The sequence below is a fragment of the Mesoplodon bidens genome, assembly GCF_964165515.1.
Source record: "Mesoplodon bidens genome assembly, chromosome: 9".
Classification (NCBI taxonomy): Eukaryota; Metazoa; Chordata; class Mammalia; order Artiodactyla; family Ziphiidae; genus Mesoplodon; species Mesoplodon bidens.
The window spans coordinates 51803013-51824366 of NC_138166.1; the positions used below are offsets into that span (position 1 = coordinate 51803013).

At 37.4% G+C, this 21354-nt stretch overlaps 1 protein-coding gene across 4 annotated transcripts in view; it reads right to left on the reverse strand.

Annotated features, from left to right (window-relative positions):
• Positions 1-21354, reverse strand: part of CDK14 (cyclin dependent kinase 14) — a 591337-nt gene that overhangs the window by 79000 nt on the left and 490983 nt on the right. For all 4 annotated transcript variants that reach the window (XM_081243419.1, XM_081243417.1, XM_081243420.1 and 1 more), the window contains 2 exons: positions 8455-8594; positions 2871-3014 (listed from right to left, as the gene is read on the reverse strand). In XM_081243419.1, coding sequence (XP_081099545.1) covers positions 2899-3014; positions 8455-8594 — 256 coding nt within the window. In that variant the 3' untranslated portion in view covers positions 2871-2898. The remainder of the gene's footprint in view (positions 1-2870; positions 3015-8454; positions 8595-21354) is intronic.

Below are 21354 nucleotides of genomic sequence, written 5' to 3' on the forward strand. Positions count from 1 at the left end.
GTAGTCTATTCATATCTTTAGAGGATAACAAACTGTAGGAAGCACAGTATGTTGATCATCCATTAGCTCCATTTTTAAACTTAGGTGCATGTGGTTTTCTTTTCATTTCATTTGGTTACAAGACTCTGAAACCAAAATTGCTTTCTGCTGCAAAGAAAAATGCTTCTCATTAACTTTTCCAGTAAGGCCAGTTTATGTAAATCCAGGATTATTAACTAAATAACTGAAGTGACCTTAGGATATACAAGTTTAGAAACAATTCGGCATTGTAGTATAAGAGAAAACTTAGGACTTGAAACGCTCCTCTCTACTCAGTCCTCCATCATTTCAAAACCAGAAGTGATACAATGCATTTTCCATATTTACCTCTGTGTAACTCCCCAGAGAGAGGTGGCTAAAATGCTAGGTTACAGTCTTAGCCTCTCTGAGCTCTTAACCTCTTCCCCCTTCCTCTCCTTCCCAATCTCTCTGGGCTTTACAAAGAACTGGAGCATTTGAGGAAAATTTAAGATGCCTCAGCTTGCTCTAAACTGTTAATTAATTCATCAACAACAAAATCAAAATCTAGGGAATTACATATTTTCTTTATGAATACCCTTATTTATGTAGACTTTTGACTCTATAATGTCTACAATATAGACACTGGTATTCAGCTATTGATTAGAATCAGCGCCACTGTGCAGGATGTATTAGGCCAATATATAGGCTATGCTATTTAATCTCTAAGATGAACCCATTTGATTAAAAGAAAACCCTATAAAGGTGAAAAATTAAAATGATTTCCTTTTTTGCTGACGGACAGAAAACTCTTAAAATCCAGCTTCCATGCAGCTTTTCTAAGAAAAAGAAATTTAGATGTTTCCTTAACATAATGTTGAATCAAACTGAGGTATCTGGATTCCGAAGAAAACAACAAAGGCAATAATAATATTAAAGCTTTAAAAGTTGATATGAAAAAGACAAAATTCATAGAGAACATATTTCTAGTATTATTAGATAATTCTAGAGGAAGAGGTTCTAGATAATACCCTTGAATCTAGTTTTAAAAACATACTACAAAGAAAAAACATCTTTGTAAAGGCTTTTGAATACTGATGACTGTAGTTCCGAGCAGCTCTTGAAAATCTCTTTTCACTTAGCAGTATTTTGAGACCTTACGGGCAATGCTTCTATCCAGTGAGCCTGATTTGATTGACACGGAAAAGCTGACCTGAAACACATTCTAGCAGTTTTGACCGGCCAGGCTCAGGTCAGAGAGATCTCAAAAGAGCAGAGAAGAAAGGACAGAGCCCTGCGATGGACGTTCAGGCTTGCCTGTGTGTCTGTGTGTATGGAGCAGCAGCACGGATACAGTCCACTCTTTGTTTTGTTCCACGGAACTGGCTGAGGGATTGATACGGTCAGGGGCTCTCATGACGGCAATGCAGGTCAGATACCCTCAACAGCATCTGCTGCAACCCTCATGAAGTCAAACCACTCTCAGAACCAGGAGGTAACTGGTCAAAATCTCAGCCCCACTCTTTGTCTGACCAATTGAAGTGAGAGTACAAATGCTACTGGGTGAATAAAGTGGTGCTTCCGGGTAACTTTTTATCCAATAGGGAGAAATAACCAGAAGAATGAAGAATCTTACGTATGAAATGGAAAGTCTACTAGTGACATTTCCCAACTGGCATTTATGCACTATCTTTTACCATTCTGGGAATCTTTTCTCCAATCATTCATAAATCACCACCATACTCCTGAGAGGCCAAAATTGACCTCCACATTGAGCATACACAAAAGCTAAGTCCAAATGTATTGACTAATCACCCACAAGACAATGTGGACGTGTAATCTGCCGACAGTTCAGCCTGTTAACATATTTCACATTAAGAGAGAGAGGAAGGAAGAGCCCTTGCGATGCTGTCTGTATCTTCCAATTCACTGGAACATTTAATTCCTGAACAGCCACACAAGCAACTAACAATATGGGCTAGCAAATAAAAAGCCTTCCCCACAAAAAAGTTGGTTCCCTGTTTGCTTCAGAGTTATGTTGCAGTAAACGAAGAGATATATATAGGCGTAAACTTCCAAAACACCCAGACATTTCCAACTGGCACTAAAGACACAGCCTTTTCAGAAGTTGCCATCTTATGCTTGTTTCTGTAAAGCCTGTGCGATGACCTGGACGGGCCGACAGGCTCAGGGACTATCTCGTTTAGGTTCTGCTTTTCATCTGCAGAATAGCAGAGGCCAAAGAATCGAATAGGAAAAAAAATAAATAACTGCTTCACCACAATAAGGTCTGTACTAGGGGCCACCCAGGAATCAGAAATGGGTGAAGTGGCCCAAATGGCCACTAAACTAAACTAGCGAGCCCATGTCCTTTCCAAAGGAGGGAGCCACAGTTCCGTTACATACACAAACTTCTGGCAGGAATGTGAGTTTAGTGTTGCCAGAGCTGCTGATTTCTCGAGAAAAGCCGGAAACCCAGACTTTGTGTAAAATCTCCTCATTTTAAAATGGGAGCAACCAAGGAAAACAATTGTGTGGGTCACACAAAGCAGGTCTGTGGCTTAAATATCCTCCGAGGTTAACCATTTTCTAGCCTCTATGAAGGATGGGTGAGTAGTGAAATGATTTGCTTATGACTAAAATGGTTTGCTTATGACTACATAAATAAAGGACCATTTTGGTTAGACTCCAGCAAGTGCCTAAAAATACAGAAATGACTGCCTCTCTGCCTCACTAGAATCTGTAACGAATGCCGTAACAAACATAAGAGATTCATAAGATACTCAGGAAGAAATAAGTCTGAAATATTTCATTTGAAAGATTGACTCAATGTCTTTTCACAATTACTTTCCAAGTAAAGTAGGTCATCTTACCTGTGCTCTCTTGAGAATGCTGTGCTCATCAGTGCTTGCTATTTGATAGACTTTTGCCATAACTATTGTTTTTCCCAAAGGCCCGCATACTTTCTCCAGCTTCTGGTTGCAATCTTACATTTGGGACGGTAAAAATAGAAGACACTGTGGACAGAATGAAAAGTTTTCATTTACATATTTATAGGTATATTTAGAATCGTTTCTTTCAAAATTGGAGGCTGAGATGCAATGCTGGATGTTCCGCACATAAAACATCATGGTATGCGTTGGTCTTTGAAATGTCAAGTCGTCACAGCCCCCCCCCCACACACTCACACTCATACAGATTTACACACACATATGACAGGATAGTCTGTCTTCCCCTCCAAACCACAGCTCAGCTGATCTCTCATATTTCTCTGATCCAGAACAATAAGCTTGAATTTGGAAACAACATATTTTGCCCTTTCTTTGTGCATTCTTTCATTCATTCTTTGAAGAAATATTTATTGAGCCCCACACTGTTCTAGGTTTTCAGAAACCTGTAGTGAATCAATCAGAATGAAAAGAAACCCTGGTTTTTGTAGATTCCACTTAGGGGAGACAGATGATAAACACTCAGACGAATATATCAACTAGTTGTAAATGTTGTGAATAATAATAAAGCAGGAAGAGAAACAGGAAATGCCAGGGTGGAAGCAGGTCAGTGAAGGCTTCCCAGGTAAAGGTACCTTTGAGCAGAGACCCAAAAAGGTGAGAGGGCAAGTCATGCATATATCTAGAGGAAGAGCAAGGACGAACTGAAGAAAGAAGAAACAGCAAAGCCTCTCTAAGGAGCAACAGAAGGAGCAGGCAAAACAGTTAGACGGCTATTGTAAAAACACAGGTGAAGGAAGATGGTGAGTGACATGGGGCAGTGATGGCAGTGGAGAAGTGAGGATGGTCTATTGATCTATTTGGAAGGTAGCACCAACAGGGTCTACAGAAGAACTGGGTTTGGGTATGACAAAGGAAGAGGAGTCAAGGGTAACTTCCAACAACTGGAAGAATGACATTGCCATTTATTAACAAGGTGAAGACTACAAAATGAGCAAGTCTGAGGGAAAAAATAAGGAGCTCAGTTCTGGTAATATGAAGTTGGAAACGCCTACTAGACGTCCAAATGGAGATGTTAAGTCGTCAGCTGGTATATGCAAGTCTGGAGTCAGGGAAGATGGGACTGGAGATTGAAATTTGGAAGCTCTCAGTGTACACAGATGATATCTAAATCATGAGATTAAATGAGATCATCTAGGCTCTAGGGAGCATATGCAGATAGGAAGATCTGAGGATTAAGCCCCAGGGCACTCTAAGAGTGAGAGGTCTGGCAGATGAGAAATCTGCAAAGGAGTATGAAAAGGAATGTTTAGGGAGGCAAAAGGAAAATGTCCTGTCCTGGAATCCAAGTGAAGGAAATGTTACTACGAGGAGACAGTGGTCAACTGTGTTGAATTATGCTGATGGATCAAGATGAGGGCTGGGGAAAGACCAATGGATAGAGACTAAAACCAGCAGTTGTGGAATCTTGGGTATAAAAGCTCGGCTCCAAAGGATTCAAGAGAGAATGGAAGTCTAGGAACTAGAGCAGCAAATATGTTTGAACAGGGTGTGTTTTCTTTTTAAAAAGATGGCATGGAGCTCCATTAATGGCATAATGTTGCTTTAGGATAATATATAGGACATATATAGGAATAAGTAAGAAACCCTGCCAACATTAGAGCTGAAAGGTCCTTAGGGATCACTGTGTCTCTATATGAGAAATCGGGAACCCACAGAGACTAAGGCACTTCTCCAAAGTTGCCCAGCTAGTTAACAGCAGAGCTGAAGCTGGAATCCAGGTGGTCTGATTCCCAGTTCAGTGCTCTTCACACTACACCAATTTGTTGGCCTTCTTTCACTGCAGACCTGAGTTTAGTGAATTAGCAAATGAATGTAATAAAATCAAGGACTCTACGCTATGAAGTGTATTTTGTTCATTTACTTTGACAAGGGTGGTTCAGCTTCAATAATTTATGTAACTTGATAGTATACACAGGAGAATGCCCTTTGGTGTATTTGGGGAAAGTAATGAATTTCTTCTAAATCAGCCCTCCATTTACTTCCCTGCAATTAAATCTTTGTGAAGAAGTGGGGCAAGGCTGTTCGGGTTTTGGGATAGAGGGAGAATGACAGGGTGCCACTGGAATTAGCCAGCTTTAACCGCCAGATCTCCAGGTAACTGTACCATAATTCTTGCTTGATGAATTTATAATTCCTGCTTCAGTGGCACACTAATACATTGCTTCTAAATTTTGGCATTCTGTAAACTGGTGAGGTTTTAAGGACTAGTACAATTAAGAAAGATATTATATTGCTATATGTTCTTCCAAAGCAAATAACAGTCTGGCATCAGCATACAACTTCATTTTTATAAGAATTCATGGAATGACTGCAGTGCTCTGTGTAACCAAGGTTCTAATAACACTTGATACTCTTCTCAAAAGGTCTGATATATTAAAGTAGGCCAAGAAGACTGGAGCCCACTTTGAACTTACTTTTGTTACAATCTTCTCCTTTTAACCTGGGTTTGCTTTCTGCTTGCATAAGAGTTTTCCCTTTGCAGACATTCTTTAAAAAAAAAAATGCCATGACCCATCTTTAAGAATGTGACTGCTATGGACTTAATTGTGTCCCTCCAAAATTCATATGCTGGCGCCTTAACCCCCCATGTGATAGTTTTTGGAGATGAGGCCTTTGGGTAGTATTTAGGGTTAGATGAAGTCATGAAGGTGAGGCCCTTAGGATGAGATTAGTGGCTTTATATGAAAGAGAGAGAGAGAGAGAGAAAGAGGGAGAGAGAGAAAGAGGGAGAGAGAGGTGTCACTTTCTCTACCACGTGAAGATACAGGGAGGTGGATGTCTCATCAGGAAACTTGATTTTGCCGACACCTTGATCTTGGACTTCCCAGCCTTCAGAACTGTGAGAAATAAATGTTTGTTGTTTAAGCTCCGGTCTAAGTTATTTTGTTATTGCATCCTGAATAGACTATGTATTAATGTGAGGCTCCTAAAACTGATTAATAGAAACCATGACTTGGTTGATAAGACAATCCATTTACTGGTTCTGCAACACTTCTTTTCAGATGGATCTCTTTCCAAATCTCCTTGGAAAGGAAGCGTATGAGGATACTGGCCCTGCTGCTGCTGCTGCCATTTGCCAGGTGGTGAACTTTTCCAAGACTCCACACTAATGTAAAATTGAATTTTAAGAATTTCAAGAACTTTTACATAGAGTCTGCAGAATATGAACCTAGATAACAGAGTCACCAAAACCAGTCATTTCACTTAAAAGAACTAGTTCCCAAAGTCTCCAAAGCCTAGGAATTCTTTGTTGTGTAAACATGTTTACAAGGACTACCATGTTGTTCGAAATGGAAATGACTGTGGTATTTAATACTGGGATTGTCCTTTCTTGCGACTGGATTTATGCTTCATAATGATTATCTACTAGACACAGAAATAGCATTTCTGTAACTCAAAATTGTTACCGGAGGCATTTAGCAGAATCTTGCTTTAAAAATATAATGATTTTTCATCTTTATTCTCCCCCCTTCAAAAGGTTTCACTGCTCCTGATGTTTAACGTTATGCAAAGACGTGTTTCTGCCAATGAATATCGCCTTATGGTTATGCTTCTGCAAATAGCCTGCTGTGAGCTGATAAAGGGATTAATGCAGCCAAAATTCTTAATCTGTGAAATTACAAATTAAATTCTCATATTAAAAATACCACCCTGAGGTATTTTTTGTGGTTTTAATTCCCCTCTGGTGTTCTGCATACATTGTGCTTGTTAATGACAGGGACAAGGCTGTCTCCATTGGCAGCCTGCTGCCGAGTGATAATGTGTAGGCATTTACTCACTGATAGAAACTGGATTTAACCACTGGCTGATAAACTAAGTGCCAAGTGGGTAATAAGTCCATATTAACAGAAAAGTACTATTACAGAATTCAGAATTCATAGACCATCAAAATCCTGGCTTAAACTCAATCATCAAGTCAGATGGGATTGAGATGTCACCAAGGAGGAGTGATATCAAGTTGCAAGTTATACTGAATGGGAAAACAAACCATATGTTTGAGTTTGATGAGCGATAAACTAATGAGTCCACTGGCATCATTTTTTTTTTTCAGTATGGGAAGATGTGTTACCAATTCATTAGCTTTCTATAGGGATTTCGTCTTTAATTTTTTTTTAAATGGGGATAGCTGTAGTAATGGTCAGTGGGTAGACTTTCAGAAAGGAAGTAGGACAGAATATGGGATAAATATGGGCTTGGAATATACGAAATACTGAAGAAGATTTCAAAGCATGGGGGAGTAGTGGGTTAATATATCTATAGTTACTTTAGAGTAAAAAAAAAAAGTAATTAGAATTAAATATGAGGTATCAGAAAAGATTTAGGGTAGGAATACCCAAGAGTTGTTACTTGGGACTTAGTTCCAAAATAAAAGGTTATTGTTGTCGAGGAGACTCCAATGCTATCATGGGGGGAAAAAAGTCTAAGAGAATAAAGAAATAAATTTTATGTATGTCTATGGTAAGTGATGTGTACACAAGGATTAAAAATGATATTATAATATCCATCCATATATGCAGTATATTAATTTTTAAGGCAAAAAGAAAAGAGTATGAGGAGAAATATCTTTCACTGTCATTTGGAAAGAATGTATCACCATTGAACAAAAGTGTTCTTACTGAAATAGTGTTCTGCAAAATTTCACAAGAATTTTGTTTCACACTTTGGAAGAAAGATGAGATCCTCCCAGTCATAAATCCTCCCCCAAATATTTAAAATGTAATTGAAAAAGGCTGTGTAAATATGAACACTTTTGTAAAAACAAAACAAAAACCCACCCAGGAATGTGTTTTGTTTTAAAAGATCCAGAGAAGAGCTCTGTATGAATACCAAGAGCATCTGTAGTTGAAATGAATTACATGTCTTCAGTTCTTACATGTCAATTCAGCGCATTAGCCAATTGCCAACTCTGTTCGTCAGCTCACTGCATAGCAGCCCTTTTTAAGGTTATTGTTACAACCAAGATTGTCTCTGAGAATCAAACAGAAATGAATCATTTCTACTCTGTGTACTGCAGCCAGCTAAAAAATACTATATGCATAAGGCACTAAATATGTAAATCATATTTTCCTTTTCCTTTATGACTGCTCATATCATTTTTTTGGACACACACATAATCAAATACAAAGACATGCAGCTGCTGACTGCAGAGCAGAGATAGCAAAAAAGGAATCCATTTTCTTCCTGTGTCTGGTAAGCTAGCAATTGAATGGCAGGATTCCACTAAATATATACACACACTACCCCCCTCCCCCCATTCTCTCTCTCTCTCTCTCTACACACACACACACACACACCACACACACACATACAGGCAATGCATATACAAGCATACGTAATATTAGATGCATATATAAACATGTGAACCTCTCTACTACATGTGTGTTACACATAGATGCTAAAATCATGTCCCTGCTTCGATTGGATGTTTTGAATTCGTCATACTCACTATCAGTCAGTTCCCATAGCCGTGGGGGCAGGTCACTAAAATACTCGTGGCTCAAGGCGGCCTGTGCTGACAGTCTGTTCTTTGGGGAACACTGTAGGAGTTTGGAGGCCAGATCCTCTGCATGATTCACATAGCTGAGCCTGAAAACACAAGCAAAAAAGAGAGAAATCAGAACAAACAAGAAAATCCCCTAAGTAAGACATAAGGCTCACCTAATTTTTCAGCATTTATTTATTCCTGGCCAAGAAAACAAGTTAAATTGCCTGTTGAAAATAAAAAGAAGCAGAATTCACATTAGTTCTTAGAGTATCTGTTACTGTAAACCAGCTTTTACTCTCGCTTTCCTCATTGATGTAACATATTTTACTATAAGCAAAGGATTGATATTTTCAGGATAGAATTAGGTCCCAAGGTAGAAAATTTCAGAAGATAATTTATCAAATAGTTGCCAGAATTTGTTCATAGAATATAGGTACTGCATACACATCTGGATACATTTACAGGAAAATTAATACAAAATAACCAGGAGAATTAAAATAAATCTACTATTAAATTCTCTAGTTACTAAAGTTACTTTTCCCTTTAAGAATTTACATTTTCTTACATTGAACAAAAAATTATTGGAATAAGTACCCTTTCAAATATTAACAATCATAATATTAACATGCAGGTTAACAAAGGGGATAGGCTTAAACCATATGGGACTGAATCAATTCAAGATGACCTTTAAAACGACAGTAGAGAGAAAATATGTGTCTCAAGATTACCACAAAAGCAGAGGAGTAAAACCTTCCATGTGGTGCTACTTTCTTTCTTTTTTTTTTTTTTTTTTGCGGTACGCGGGCCTCTCACTGTTGTGGCCTCTCCCGTTGCGGAGCACAGGCTCCGGATGCGCAGGCCCAGCGGCCATGGCTTACGGGCCCAGCCGCTCCGCGGCATATGGGATCCTCCCAGACCGGGGCACGAACCCGTATCCCCTGCATCGGCAGGCGGACTCTCAACCACTGCACCACCAGGGAGGCCTGCTACTTTCAAATGGGTAGCAGACCACACTGTCCAGCCAGCCTTGTTTTCCATGGAATCTCTATTTCACTGCTCAGGGCAATCAAACCCAAATAGTTAACATAAAAATGATAATTAAAGTCTTCCTAATAATGATTACCATTTATGAGTAGGTGAACATGTGTCAAGCGCTCTCCTAGGCGCTTTTCACACACTCTCCTATTTACTATTCGGACAAGATAACTGTTTCCGTCTAACAGCAGGGGGAGCTAAGTGGAAGTCAGAGAAGGTAATGGTTTGCTCAATTAGCAGGTTGAGCAGATGCAAACCCACCCAGAACTAGTTGACTCTTAAAGTGGTTTTGCTTGTGCCAAGCTCTCTGATCATTCCTAAAGGCTTTTACCCACAGATTCCTGAGTTTCTACAAGATGAAGTAAGTACAGTGACTCTTAAGCAGCCAGAAGAATGTGAAGAAAAGTTGCATCTGCTAGTGGGTATTCTTTCAAAAGCCTTGAAGCTACAAAACAAGCTATGAGCCAATAAACATCTTTCCTCGTGACCAACGATTCTCTCCCTTCCCCTCCTCAAGCAGCTCTTTAGCACTGATTTAAAATTGTTATGGTGTGGGGGGAGGGGGATGGATTGGGAGTGAGGAAGGGGAAAGCAGGTCATGAATTTGGGCAGAGGAAGAAAAAGGGAGAAGAGCAAAGAAAAATATTACTCCAAAGATCCACTCTAAGAGACCTTCTCTCTAAATCTTCATAGCTGAAGGTCTCACCCATGGGTTCAGTGTTTGGCTGCTGTAATGGCTGTTTTTAAAAAAACTGATCAGTATCTTGGTTTTAAATGTCTCTACCTGGCAAAGAGAAATTTGTCTACAGGAAAAGGAGGCATTCTTAAAATTCTGGGTTTTTTTTTCTTCTTCTTTCTTTAATAGGGTCCAGGGCCATCCAAATGATCCCTTCCTCTTCCTAAGACTCTTTTGCTATTAAAATTTTTTCCTTAATATGTTTCTAAATATCAAATGCAAAGTTTGAGATAGGTAGACTTCATGGCAAACACTGCACTTATATTGAACATACAGTTTGTATGTAACCATGGTGAACAACACATTGGTATCCATTTTATACAGCTTTGATAAAACACAACGACAGTGCCAGACCGAGACTAGATCTGAGTTTTAGGCCTGACTCTGTTAAAGAGTGATGAACCACATTATGTCTGCAGTCCTTCCAGCTCCAACAAGCCATAAATCATCCTTGAAGCATGGTTTCACTATTTTGAAGAATTATAAATATTTAAAGTTGTATTTGTTTTTGCAATCGATTGTTGATCACATTTAGATTTAACGCATATAGACGTAAATATAAGGAATTACCAAGAAGACATTTCCCCTCCCTCAAACTGACTAAACTTGTTAATAAAGTCAATAAAATAATCAAATGCTTATTTGTGCTATCTGGTTTATACATAAACATCTGAACTATCACACAAAATTTTAATTTAGAAAGTTTGCTATATCCTCACTTGTATTTGAAGGACCATTTTTATTCCAACTCTCCATATGCATTTTCAACATCAGAATCTTCATCATTACCAGAACCACTTTTTGAGTCCATCTAAGTGGTCTGAGATATGATACTTCTGGGATACCTTATTTGGAAGTTTTATCCCAAGCCATAAGTTTACCTTATCGGAATGTTAGAATGATTGTGGTTGTTTTCAGTCTCCCATTGTGATGGTAGATTTTAAAATCTTTCCTTAGAATTCCCCCAAGTTTTGTTTTATATATTGTAAAGCTGGGTAATTAAATGCTTAACAGTCTAGCGCTGTTATCTTTTCCTGGTAAATTCAGTCTTTAATCTTTCCGTGGTGAACTTCTTTATCTTTAATAAAGCTTTCTGGGTTAAAGTTCATTTTTTTCTTATTAATTTAATGACCTCAGCTTTCTTTTGCTTAGTATTTGCCTGGCATACCTTTTGTTACGGTCTTTTAATATTTCATATCCATAATTTTAAGGTGTCTCTCATAAATATTTCATAGCTGGGTTTAATGTTTATCCAATTAAACAATCCTTGTCTTCTAAGGAGAAAATTTAATCCATATTTGTCATGATTACTGATCTATTAATATTTGGAATTACTGCTACCATTTTAATCTTGCATCCTATTCTGTCCTGCCTTATCTTTTTCCTCTTTCCCTGCCCTCTTTTGGATTGACTTTTAAAATTCAACATTTTCCATCTTCTATTTTAGAAATTATACATTCTATTTCCATGTGTTTACTAGTTACTCTTTTCTTTTTCTTTTTGTATTTCAATATTTATTTTGATGTTTAAACTCTAGCACTAGGTTTTTACAAGCTGGTGTACAGTTATAAATTATTTCTCCCAAACAACTATAATCATACAACCCAGACAGTATAAATATATGATATTTATATCATATATATAAATATATGATTGAACAAACATCAATATACAGCACCATTTATCAATTACATAATAAGACAAATTATCAAGTATACAAATATTAAGTTCAACAGGAATATATACACTTCAACAGGAATATAAAATATCAGATGTCTGCTCAATTTGTCAGCAGAAACAAATTTCCCTTTTTGTAAGAAAGATTGGGAAAGAAGCAAAAAATTCACACTTCTAACAACAATAGTCAGCAAACAACTTCCAATAAAAACTGGAAAAAATTAAGGGATTTTCAGAAATTTTGATTCAGAATTATTTAAGCTATAACAACAAATCATGTCTACAATTAAAAAAATACTGACTAAATTAAAGGGCATATTCCATATGTCCAACATGAGACAAACACAATGTTTTGCCAAAAATACTTAATGTTCACTCCCACTCTTTTTTCAGGCCTTCTCTTTTAAGTTGCACCCTAAAGTGCAAACATTAAATTAATTTTAAGACACTTTTGTCTGGCGACATTAAAGATAAGTGCTTCTGTACAATGTGGACTTCCCATGAACTTTACAACCAGAGATTTGTGATTTTCAACATGGAGGTTTTCATAACAGCATGAAATGAGATTTATAGAAAGACATTAAGAAAAAATCATCATAAGACTTGGTCAAAAGCCAACAAAATCTGTGGTTACACAAATCTGATGTATACTGTTTTAAATATGGGAGATACAGATGTAAAGTAGCAGGCAAGTAGCCACATAAGCCCTACTATCAATGTTTGAAATGACTGAGGGGACAAACCACAGAGGATAGGTCCTGGGATTTTAATTCTGCATGACATTAAAAACATACAAGCATTGTGCTGGCTATTTCGGCACCCAATCTCTTTAAATTTCTTATATAATGATAAGATTCTAGAATGGGAATAGATTTGAAGAAGACCTATAACCCAATACTGCATGGTTTCAGGAAAGGTCAATTGATCAAAATGATAAGCATGTTTTAAATGCTGAACAGCAAGAATCTTTTGCTAAGTTTCCAAACAGGCTGATCATAATACAAACACAGAGGCTGCAATTCTGCTAAGCTTGAGGCCTCATAAAACTGCTTATTAATGCTCCTGTGAAAGCTTCATTAGACTTATCATTCACCAAGTCTACATGTTGGCTAATATACACAATAAATTGGGTCCTGTCTAAAGTTCTATTTCCAAGGAACTTAAGACATCAGGTAGCCCAGCTTTATTGACTTCAACAGTATTTCTATGGCTCCTGGTATCTATGAAGTGCAGCAAGATTTTAGGACAATATTTCTCCATATACAAAAGTTGCTGACTTTCAAAATCTCCACTACACTTTTGCCTCATGAACTTCACTGCATATTCATATTTCATTCCATTTTCAATTAATGCTAAGACAACAAGCATTAGAACTCTCCCAAGACCTGCAACATGCTGACAGTTTTTTCAGGAAACTTCATTTTTTACAAGACGTAACCAGTCATTCACAGTCTGGTTGGATGGCAGTGCATCACCATCCCTTGGCCAACCCAGAACCTAATGCCTTTTCTCCACAAAAGCAGTGTTGTAAGTTGCTTCACATATTTTTACCCTTGTGGTAACGCCCCACTTTTAAAGTTCCTCTATAAATTTGTTAAAGTCACACTGGTTGGACTGTCCTGTGCATGACTTCACAAAAGTTGGTCAATTCATTTGTGCCATACTAATTTAGGTTAAAAAAAAACACTCAATAGGATTATAAAAAAATAAAATTTTCTGTATATAGAATACAGAAATGATGTAAAGGATGATGTAAGGAAACTGAAGTCTACTACAATACACTACATTTGAAATTCTCAGTGCTTTGTGTATGAGGCTGGGATTAATGGGAAGTGAAATGATCCTCCTGGCAAGCCTCAGCAAATCTGAAATCCAATAATGAGGCAACAGAAGGGAAGTTCCCCCAGGTTTAGCCCACCTAGGTCAGAACTCTTGTAATGTGCTTTCCTGGTTTTAATTCAATCCTCCTGTGGCCTAGCTAAGCCCTCTGATGGACCTTCTTGGTGAAACAGTAATGAATTTGTATAGTTCACTTGTCTGTTTAGAGGTCATGCTGTGTTCCTGGCAATAACTTCCACTGCCCTGCAGAATCTTAATAGATATAAGACCAAGAACACCACACGACTGCCCAAGCTGCAGCCAGTGGAGTCGTCTTTGGGGGTAAGTTGGTTTAGTGTTTTTAATACCATCAAGGATATCTGAAGAAACTTCCACACTTTGAATATACCTTCACCCTTAGTTCTCCAAGTGTATGGCCCCTTAACTTTTTAACTATTTAAAGTTCAAAGTTACACTTTCTCTTTACCCTCCTGCCAAACAATAAAAAAACATAGGAACACTTGAATTCTGATGACACTAGTCCTATCGTATTATACTGTCTAATATTTTGTTTCTACTTTCTACATAAGGACACACATTAAACACTGTTTTGGTTATTATTATTTAGATTTACCCATGTTTATCATTTATTTAATCACCTTTCTTTTCATGTTTCAGACATCCCTTCCCAGACAACTTTTTTTGTATCTGAAATACAAAATTCAGAAGTTCTTTCTATGACTAAAGAGCTTGGTGGCAAATTCTCTCAGTTTTGTTTTCATACAGGATAATAGTCAGCTGGAGAAATAATTTTAGGCTCAAAGCATTTTCCCTTAACTCAGAATATATCATTACACAGGCTTTTCTTGTTGCCTGTTAGCTATTCTCTTCCACCTCAGAGTTCTGCAGTTTGCGATGTATGGGGTTCTTTTGATTTAACCTGCTTGGTATTTATAGTATTTCCTGAATTTGAGGTTTCATGTCTTTCATCAATTCTGGAAGAAGACCTCAGCCATTAACTTTCCGAATATTGCCTTTGCTCAATTCTCTCTCCTCCCTCGTTTTATAACTCCAATGTAATACCATCTTATTAAATTTTCCATGTCTTCACTTGTTCTTTCATATTTTCCATCTGTTAGTCTCTCTGTTCTCCATTCTGAGTAATTACTTCAGAGCCATGTTCCAGCTCAACTAACTCTCTAATCAGGTGCATCTAATACACTGTTTTCCTTATTCATTTTGTTCTTATAAGTTTAAATCTCTGACAAATTTTCATTTTCAACTTTAATGGTTTCCTGTTCAAGTTTTTAATGTAATCTTTTATTTCTTTACAATATTTTAAATATAGTTTTGTTCTATGTCTGATAATTCCCAATAGCTGAAGTTTTGGGTGAGGTGGAGGAGTCCAGTTTTGTCGCTTTTGCTACTGACCCTCACTCACAATGACTTTTTCACGTTTTATAATTCTGGATTTTGGGCTCATGCTTGGCTTTGATAATCTGTGGGAGTCCTGAAGCACCTGGGTTGAGAGTATGTTTCTCTATAGGGATTTTCTTTTGCTTCTGCTAGGAGCCCTGGAGCTCTCTCAACACCTAGGTACTCCAAGTTCTTTCTGTTGGCTTCTGAGACCAAGTGAGTTATGTAAATTTAAACCTAAACTTGTAGAATTCTCAGGGGAGTCTTTTTCATCCCCATTCAGAGCCAAGGGCAACACAAACAATTGTCCTTGCAGTCTCTCTTTGCTGGAAGAAGATTTTTTTTTTTTTTTTTTTAGCCAGCCCATTACTGGCTGAAGTGCTTTGAGGGTCTTGACTCTCTGTGGGGAATCTCAACTCCTATGCCCTCCTAACTTTCTCAGGCCCAAAGCCTTGTTTCCGACCCTCAAGTGGCTCCACGTTCCTGTTTTAGCAATATCTCAAGGGCAGCTGCAACTTTAGCACTTACTTATCATTCTGTTTTTTTCATTCTTGGCCCCTGGAGATTTCAGTTAATTTCTTCTTGGTTCAGCTATGCATATGCATTTGAACGGATGTGCTTGTATTTTATCCAACATTTTAGGTGATTTTTAGCGGTAGCAGAAGAGACTGTTTTTCCCCCTACAGATAAATATTTATAATCTCTATAATCTAATTAGTTACTATAAAATCATCCACACTTACAGTTTTTAGGTCTTTCTCCCTGGAATAAGCACTAAATTGGTGGTGTTGTCTTGCCTCTTTTTTAAACTAATTCTTTTAGGTTACCTCTATTAAGCCTCAAAAACTAGATAAGTGAAGTTATTTCCGGCTAATATTCCTTCCTTCACCACTCAACTTTATAGATGACTCTCAAATGCATTATCCTAAGTGAAAGAAGCCAAAGGCTACACACTATATACTTTCATTTAGATGACATTCTGAAAAATGCAAAATTATAGAAACAGAAAAGTGATCAGTGATTGTCTGAGGCTGGGGGTGGGAGAGGTTAAGAAAGGGGTTCAGAGAATTTTTTCAAATGGCTTTACATCTAGATCAAGAGGAATGGAGATCAGGCCATCTAGAGATGTGAAAGGGCAGGGGGACTGGTCAAGGAAATTCAGCACAGGGAGCAGTTTGGAGAGATGGGGTGTTGCAGGTTTTTCACAAGGAACATTCAGACATCAGGGGTGGAGGCTGGCCCTCTGTGAGTGACTGTCACTGGGACTTCTGTGTCCCAGGGGAGCCTCAAGGGATGTCCCAGCAAATGAGGAGATGCAACTGCTAATGGTGAGGCCCTCCTATGGATTTCAGTGCTGGATGCCAGGTCACCGAGTGGGGGTTGGCCTCAGGCAGTCAGAACTGTGCCTGTCAGCTCACAGGGTGAGCTCAGCCGGCTCTACATTCCTGGAGGGTCACATAAACGGGGAAGGGTAGGTGGGACAGAAACTGTCACATTCATTCCATACTCATTGTTTTTAAAAGATGTTGTTTGTTGTTTGTGGAAACTCCCTGGGAAAAAACCTTAAGGAAGTTTAAAATTATAAATCTGTATGAAAATGAAGAGAAACAATCTCTACTGAATTCAGAGTATGTTTGTGGAGAGAATCTTATGAGTAACTTTCAAACAAATGCTTTTAATACAGTAGAAAATAATAGTATTCTGCTATTCTAATCATAACAAATGTCATCATTTTCCTAGTCCTTATCTATGCAACACACACACACACACACACACACACGTACACTTTACCTGAGTTTTTAAAAAAATATATGAAAGAATGTAACACGAATAGCAGAAAACAGCTTTAGACCGTGACTATAGAGCAGGATATTTTCTTTACTCCTTGTGCAGGTCAGATTTTTGTACCTCAGAAATGAGGAAGATGGAACAGATGGTCATTAAGGGTTGTCTAGCTCTAACATTACATGTCCTCTGACCTAGGAAGAACCTGAGTGTGAACTGGAGGCAGGATGGTGAGCAGAGCCATACTGGCCTGCCATCTCTCACCCACCACAGCTCCCCCCTCTGCCATCAAGGCAGTGATCCAACAGTGCCTCTCACTTCTCTTCACTCAACCCGTCAACTAAATGCTTTAAAAGCTCACCTAAGTTTCTAAGCCATCTTGAAAATAAAGAGCAAAGCAAATCCAAAGTCTTTTGCCACACTAAGGAAGACTGTCAACGTTGGGTAGAGAAAACTGAAAGTAGAGCATGAAAATGATGGCACGAGAAAGAGAAAGAACTGGGCAATGGCAAGGTGAAAAGGGCCTTTCCTATGAGGCACGGTTCCTGGTACAGAGTGGGGACACGACATTTGTTGAATGACTGAGTTTTTGATTGAGAGTTGACTATATTAATTTTTATACTTACAAGAGGTTTTACTTTACCTGAGACACATGAATTTAAAAGTAAACAATCATTTTGGGGTAAAAACATCTTAAGGTCAAATTCTGGTCCCTAAGGAACATCTTCAAAGTATACATGTCTCAGAGGATGACTTTTTATTTTGAAGTGGGAAGGAAATTCATCCTTGTCTTTTTAAAGTTACTTGTAAACTGGGACTGCAAGGTTTCTTTGTTTGTTTTTTCACGTTGTGGTGCCAAAAGACTCCCTCTAAAACTGATGATACATCTGCTTGTAGAACAACTAAAACAAGTTACATTTTGTTCCTAAGAGTTGACTTCTAAATATGTCTATAAAATTCTTCGCTGGGATTTATTAACATTTTAGTTCATGAGAGCTGGACATAAAGAGTAGAGGTGTAGCAGGTTCAATTTACTTATTAAAGCATTCAATGGAGATACTAACTTCCATATAAAGGCTTAAAAGGAAATTAAGAAAAAGAACAAAACGTTCTAGGATACTCCTCACTTGCAATTTATGATGAGAAAGAACGACATACACGGTGGGCCTACGTCTGAAGCATAAGAGTGTGCTTTGTCTCACAGAGTTGGAAATAGAGCGACCTGGAGTGAATGATGGGGAGGGTCTCTATATTCATGCTTTACTCACTGTCACACTCATCACAGAGCAAAGCCAAATGGACTGGGTCCTTTAATTTGACAGTGCACATCTTGTCTCTGTGCCAAAGATGCCAACATGGGCACTGGCCATTGGATTAGACAACAGTTGATCTCTTGAAAATGATTTGTGAAGAAATCCACCCACCAATAAAAACAAGTCTGTTTCCTCAACTGTACCGACTAGAACTGTCAGATACAGCACTCTTGTATATATATATGAAAAGCTAAATGTGCATTTAATCACCTTCTTGTCAAAGTTCTAACTCAGAGGGAAGACTGCGGTCATAAAACCACTCTGATTTTTCAAAAAGTGACTTATTTTTAAAAAACAGGCTTGAACTTATTCATTTTGCAAAGAGGGCCAGTAATTGGTCAAGCAGAAGATGAAGGGAATCCCTGACACTGGAATAAACTCCTCGGGAAAATAAAGACTAATATAAGGAAAGATTTAGGTCTGTGCAGTGAATCTCAAGTCCAGGAGCTGGGCTGTGCAATGAAATGAGAGGCAAGACTCTTGGGTGTGTTAATAATGAAGACAGAGTTGTTTTACACTGAGACTCTCTTTGTCAATACACTGCTGTTAAAAAAAAAAATAACGAGAGTCCTCCCCTCAAGGTAAACAGGTAACATTTTTATATTAGCTTCCATAAATAGGTTGTGTTTTGTTGTGCATAGAAAATTGTTCAGTTCTCATTCATTTACTCTAGCTAAACTGTTTACTGACACAATCTCCCTGGAAGACACCCATTCCCATACTGGTCAGCTTCCTTGACTGTTGAAATGCTGTGATGGTGCTACTTACTGGTAGAGTGCCCTACAGTCTACAAAGTGTTTTCACACATATTCTTTTATTCGATCCAGATAATCAAAGGGCCATACTTACAAAATGGAACGTATGCAAATTTCTGACTCTTTAGTGCCCATTACATGTCATGCCAAAGATTTACTGTATGTATATATGTGTACATACATATACATATAGATTACACACACACACACACACACACACACAAAGCTGTATGTTACTCAGTTTGTAAAGGGATTATTGGATTACTTTAAAGTTGTTTTTAAAGATACCTTACATGTTTCTGTATTTCTCTCTCTTCCTTTAATTCTGAACTCTATTGCTATAGAGACTATTCTTTCTATATTCTTTTTAACACCTCCAGTGCCCTATATTAAATAAAGACAACAGGGAGAGTCCAGCCTTAATGTGAACAAGATGAATAATCCCCAAAGCCAGTCATACTAATCTGCACTGCTGGGTCTTTCCTTCAGATCTAACCCTTACTCAACACATAGTTGCCCTTGCAGAAAACTCTATCTGGTGGAAAAGTACAGAAAGTGCTGTAGAGCCCTCAGCAGGGTGTGAATGAATTGAGCTTTTGAAAACGCTAGCACTGACACTCTTAAGAGTATTATAAACTGCCAAAAGGTGAGCAGAAAAAGGAAAACACTAAATTCTTGCTTTGGATTTCAGAGCTTAGCTAGATAATATTTACCCCAAATTTCCTAGCTTTGATTTTATTTATTATAATTTTCTACCCTCCCCCCAAAAAAGAGATGTCTTTGAATGTTTAAGTTCAGTCTGAAATCAAATAAAGAGTGGTCTGGCTTTTAAAAAATTGGCTAACTTATGTAATTATACTAGCCTTTTCCATGTGCTAATACGGAGCTATAGATTTTCATATTTACATCTCATAAATCTATAGATGCAGATATTATCATAAAATATTCACAAAGAAAAACTAATATAAGTGAACATCTTGTTATATTCTTTTCAACAAAAGCCCTGTGTATTTAAACTTATTTTTACTTTCTACAAAGGTAGATCATGCTTGCATGCAACTTGCTTATAGGAAAGAAACAGTTGACTGGTTCACTACATTGTTTTTGCAGAGACTCCACTTTAATCTCCTTTTCAATTCTTCTCCAGTATCTAGTAGCAGTGATTTTTTTGAGTTGTAAAATTGTGTTTTTTAGTAGCTTATATAAATCTAATCACTTATAATTCTACACAACTATATAATGTAATTTTTAAAAATTTCTCTAAGATTTGTTACAGGCTGCCAATCACTGACATTTTTCATATATAGGAATAGTACAAACCTATCAGGCATTATACCTGTATTTTGGAAAAGGTTCCTATATTTTGTTGACTAGTGATCATATGATTCTATATTTTTGTTTAGTATTTTACTTTAACAATGTGGTTAACAGCAGAAGAGGCACAAATAATTACTTTTCAATTCTCTGACTGAAGGACATGGTAAAAAATGATGTATCTTATTTCAGTAAAATAAATAAATAAAATACAGTAATAATTAATCCTTGTAATCAGAAGGATAAAACTTACAGAATATTTAAAACAAAATCAGTGTATAACATCTTCAAAACCCAAAGGATGTGCATTCAACAGAATTGATTTCCAACTTCCCAGTTATTTTGTTAACTGTTATATCCAATCATAAACACTAGACCTTCATAATGACATGACCTTCCCCCATATGGAATTCCATTGTTAACTGAAGGACATCAACAACTCAAACTTTCTGACTTCTGGATACAGATCAGGATAAAATTAGTAGCCCTCTCTTCCACAGGACTGCTGTAAAGATTGACCTTTTCTTACCATAAGTTGTTTAAATCAATTAAAAGCATCATATAATTTCGCAAGTTTTCAAAACATTTTTAGTAAATCAAGAGTGAAGCAGAGTAAATTGTTAATGAGTTTTCTACCCTTCTGATGTTTTTGATATTTATGTTATTTAGAGAATAGCGATTATCCAATATTCCTGAATTCAAAGTGGTTGATTATAGCACTGTTTCATCTGAAAAAGACAACTCTCATTTTCTGATGATAAAAGATTGCGTCAAGAATTTAAATTAAAATCTTCATCTATCAAAAAAGAAATCAATCCACATTAAAGTTTAGCGATGGCTTATATTTTTACATTTAAGATGGATCAGTTATAAATATTCAGTCCAATATGAAAAACATTTTCACTCTAAAAGACTCCTGCAAAGTAGTTTACCTTACTGGTGCATCAATATTAGGGTGGCTTGAGTTAATGGAAAATGGTAACTTCACAGCCTTTCATGCCTCTGAAACCCT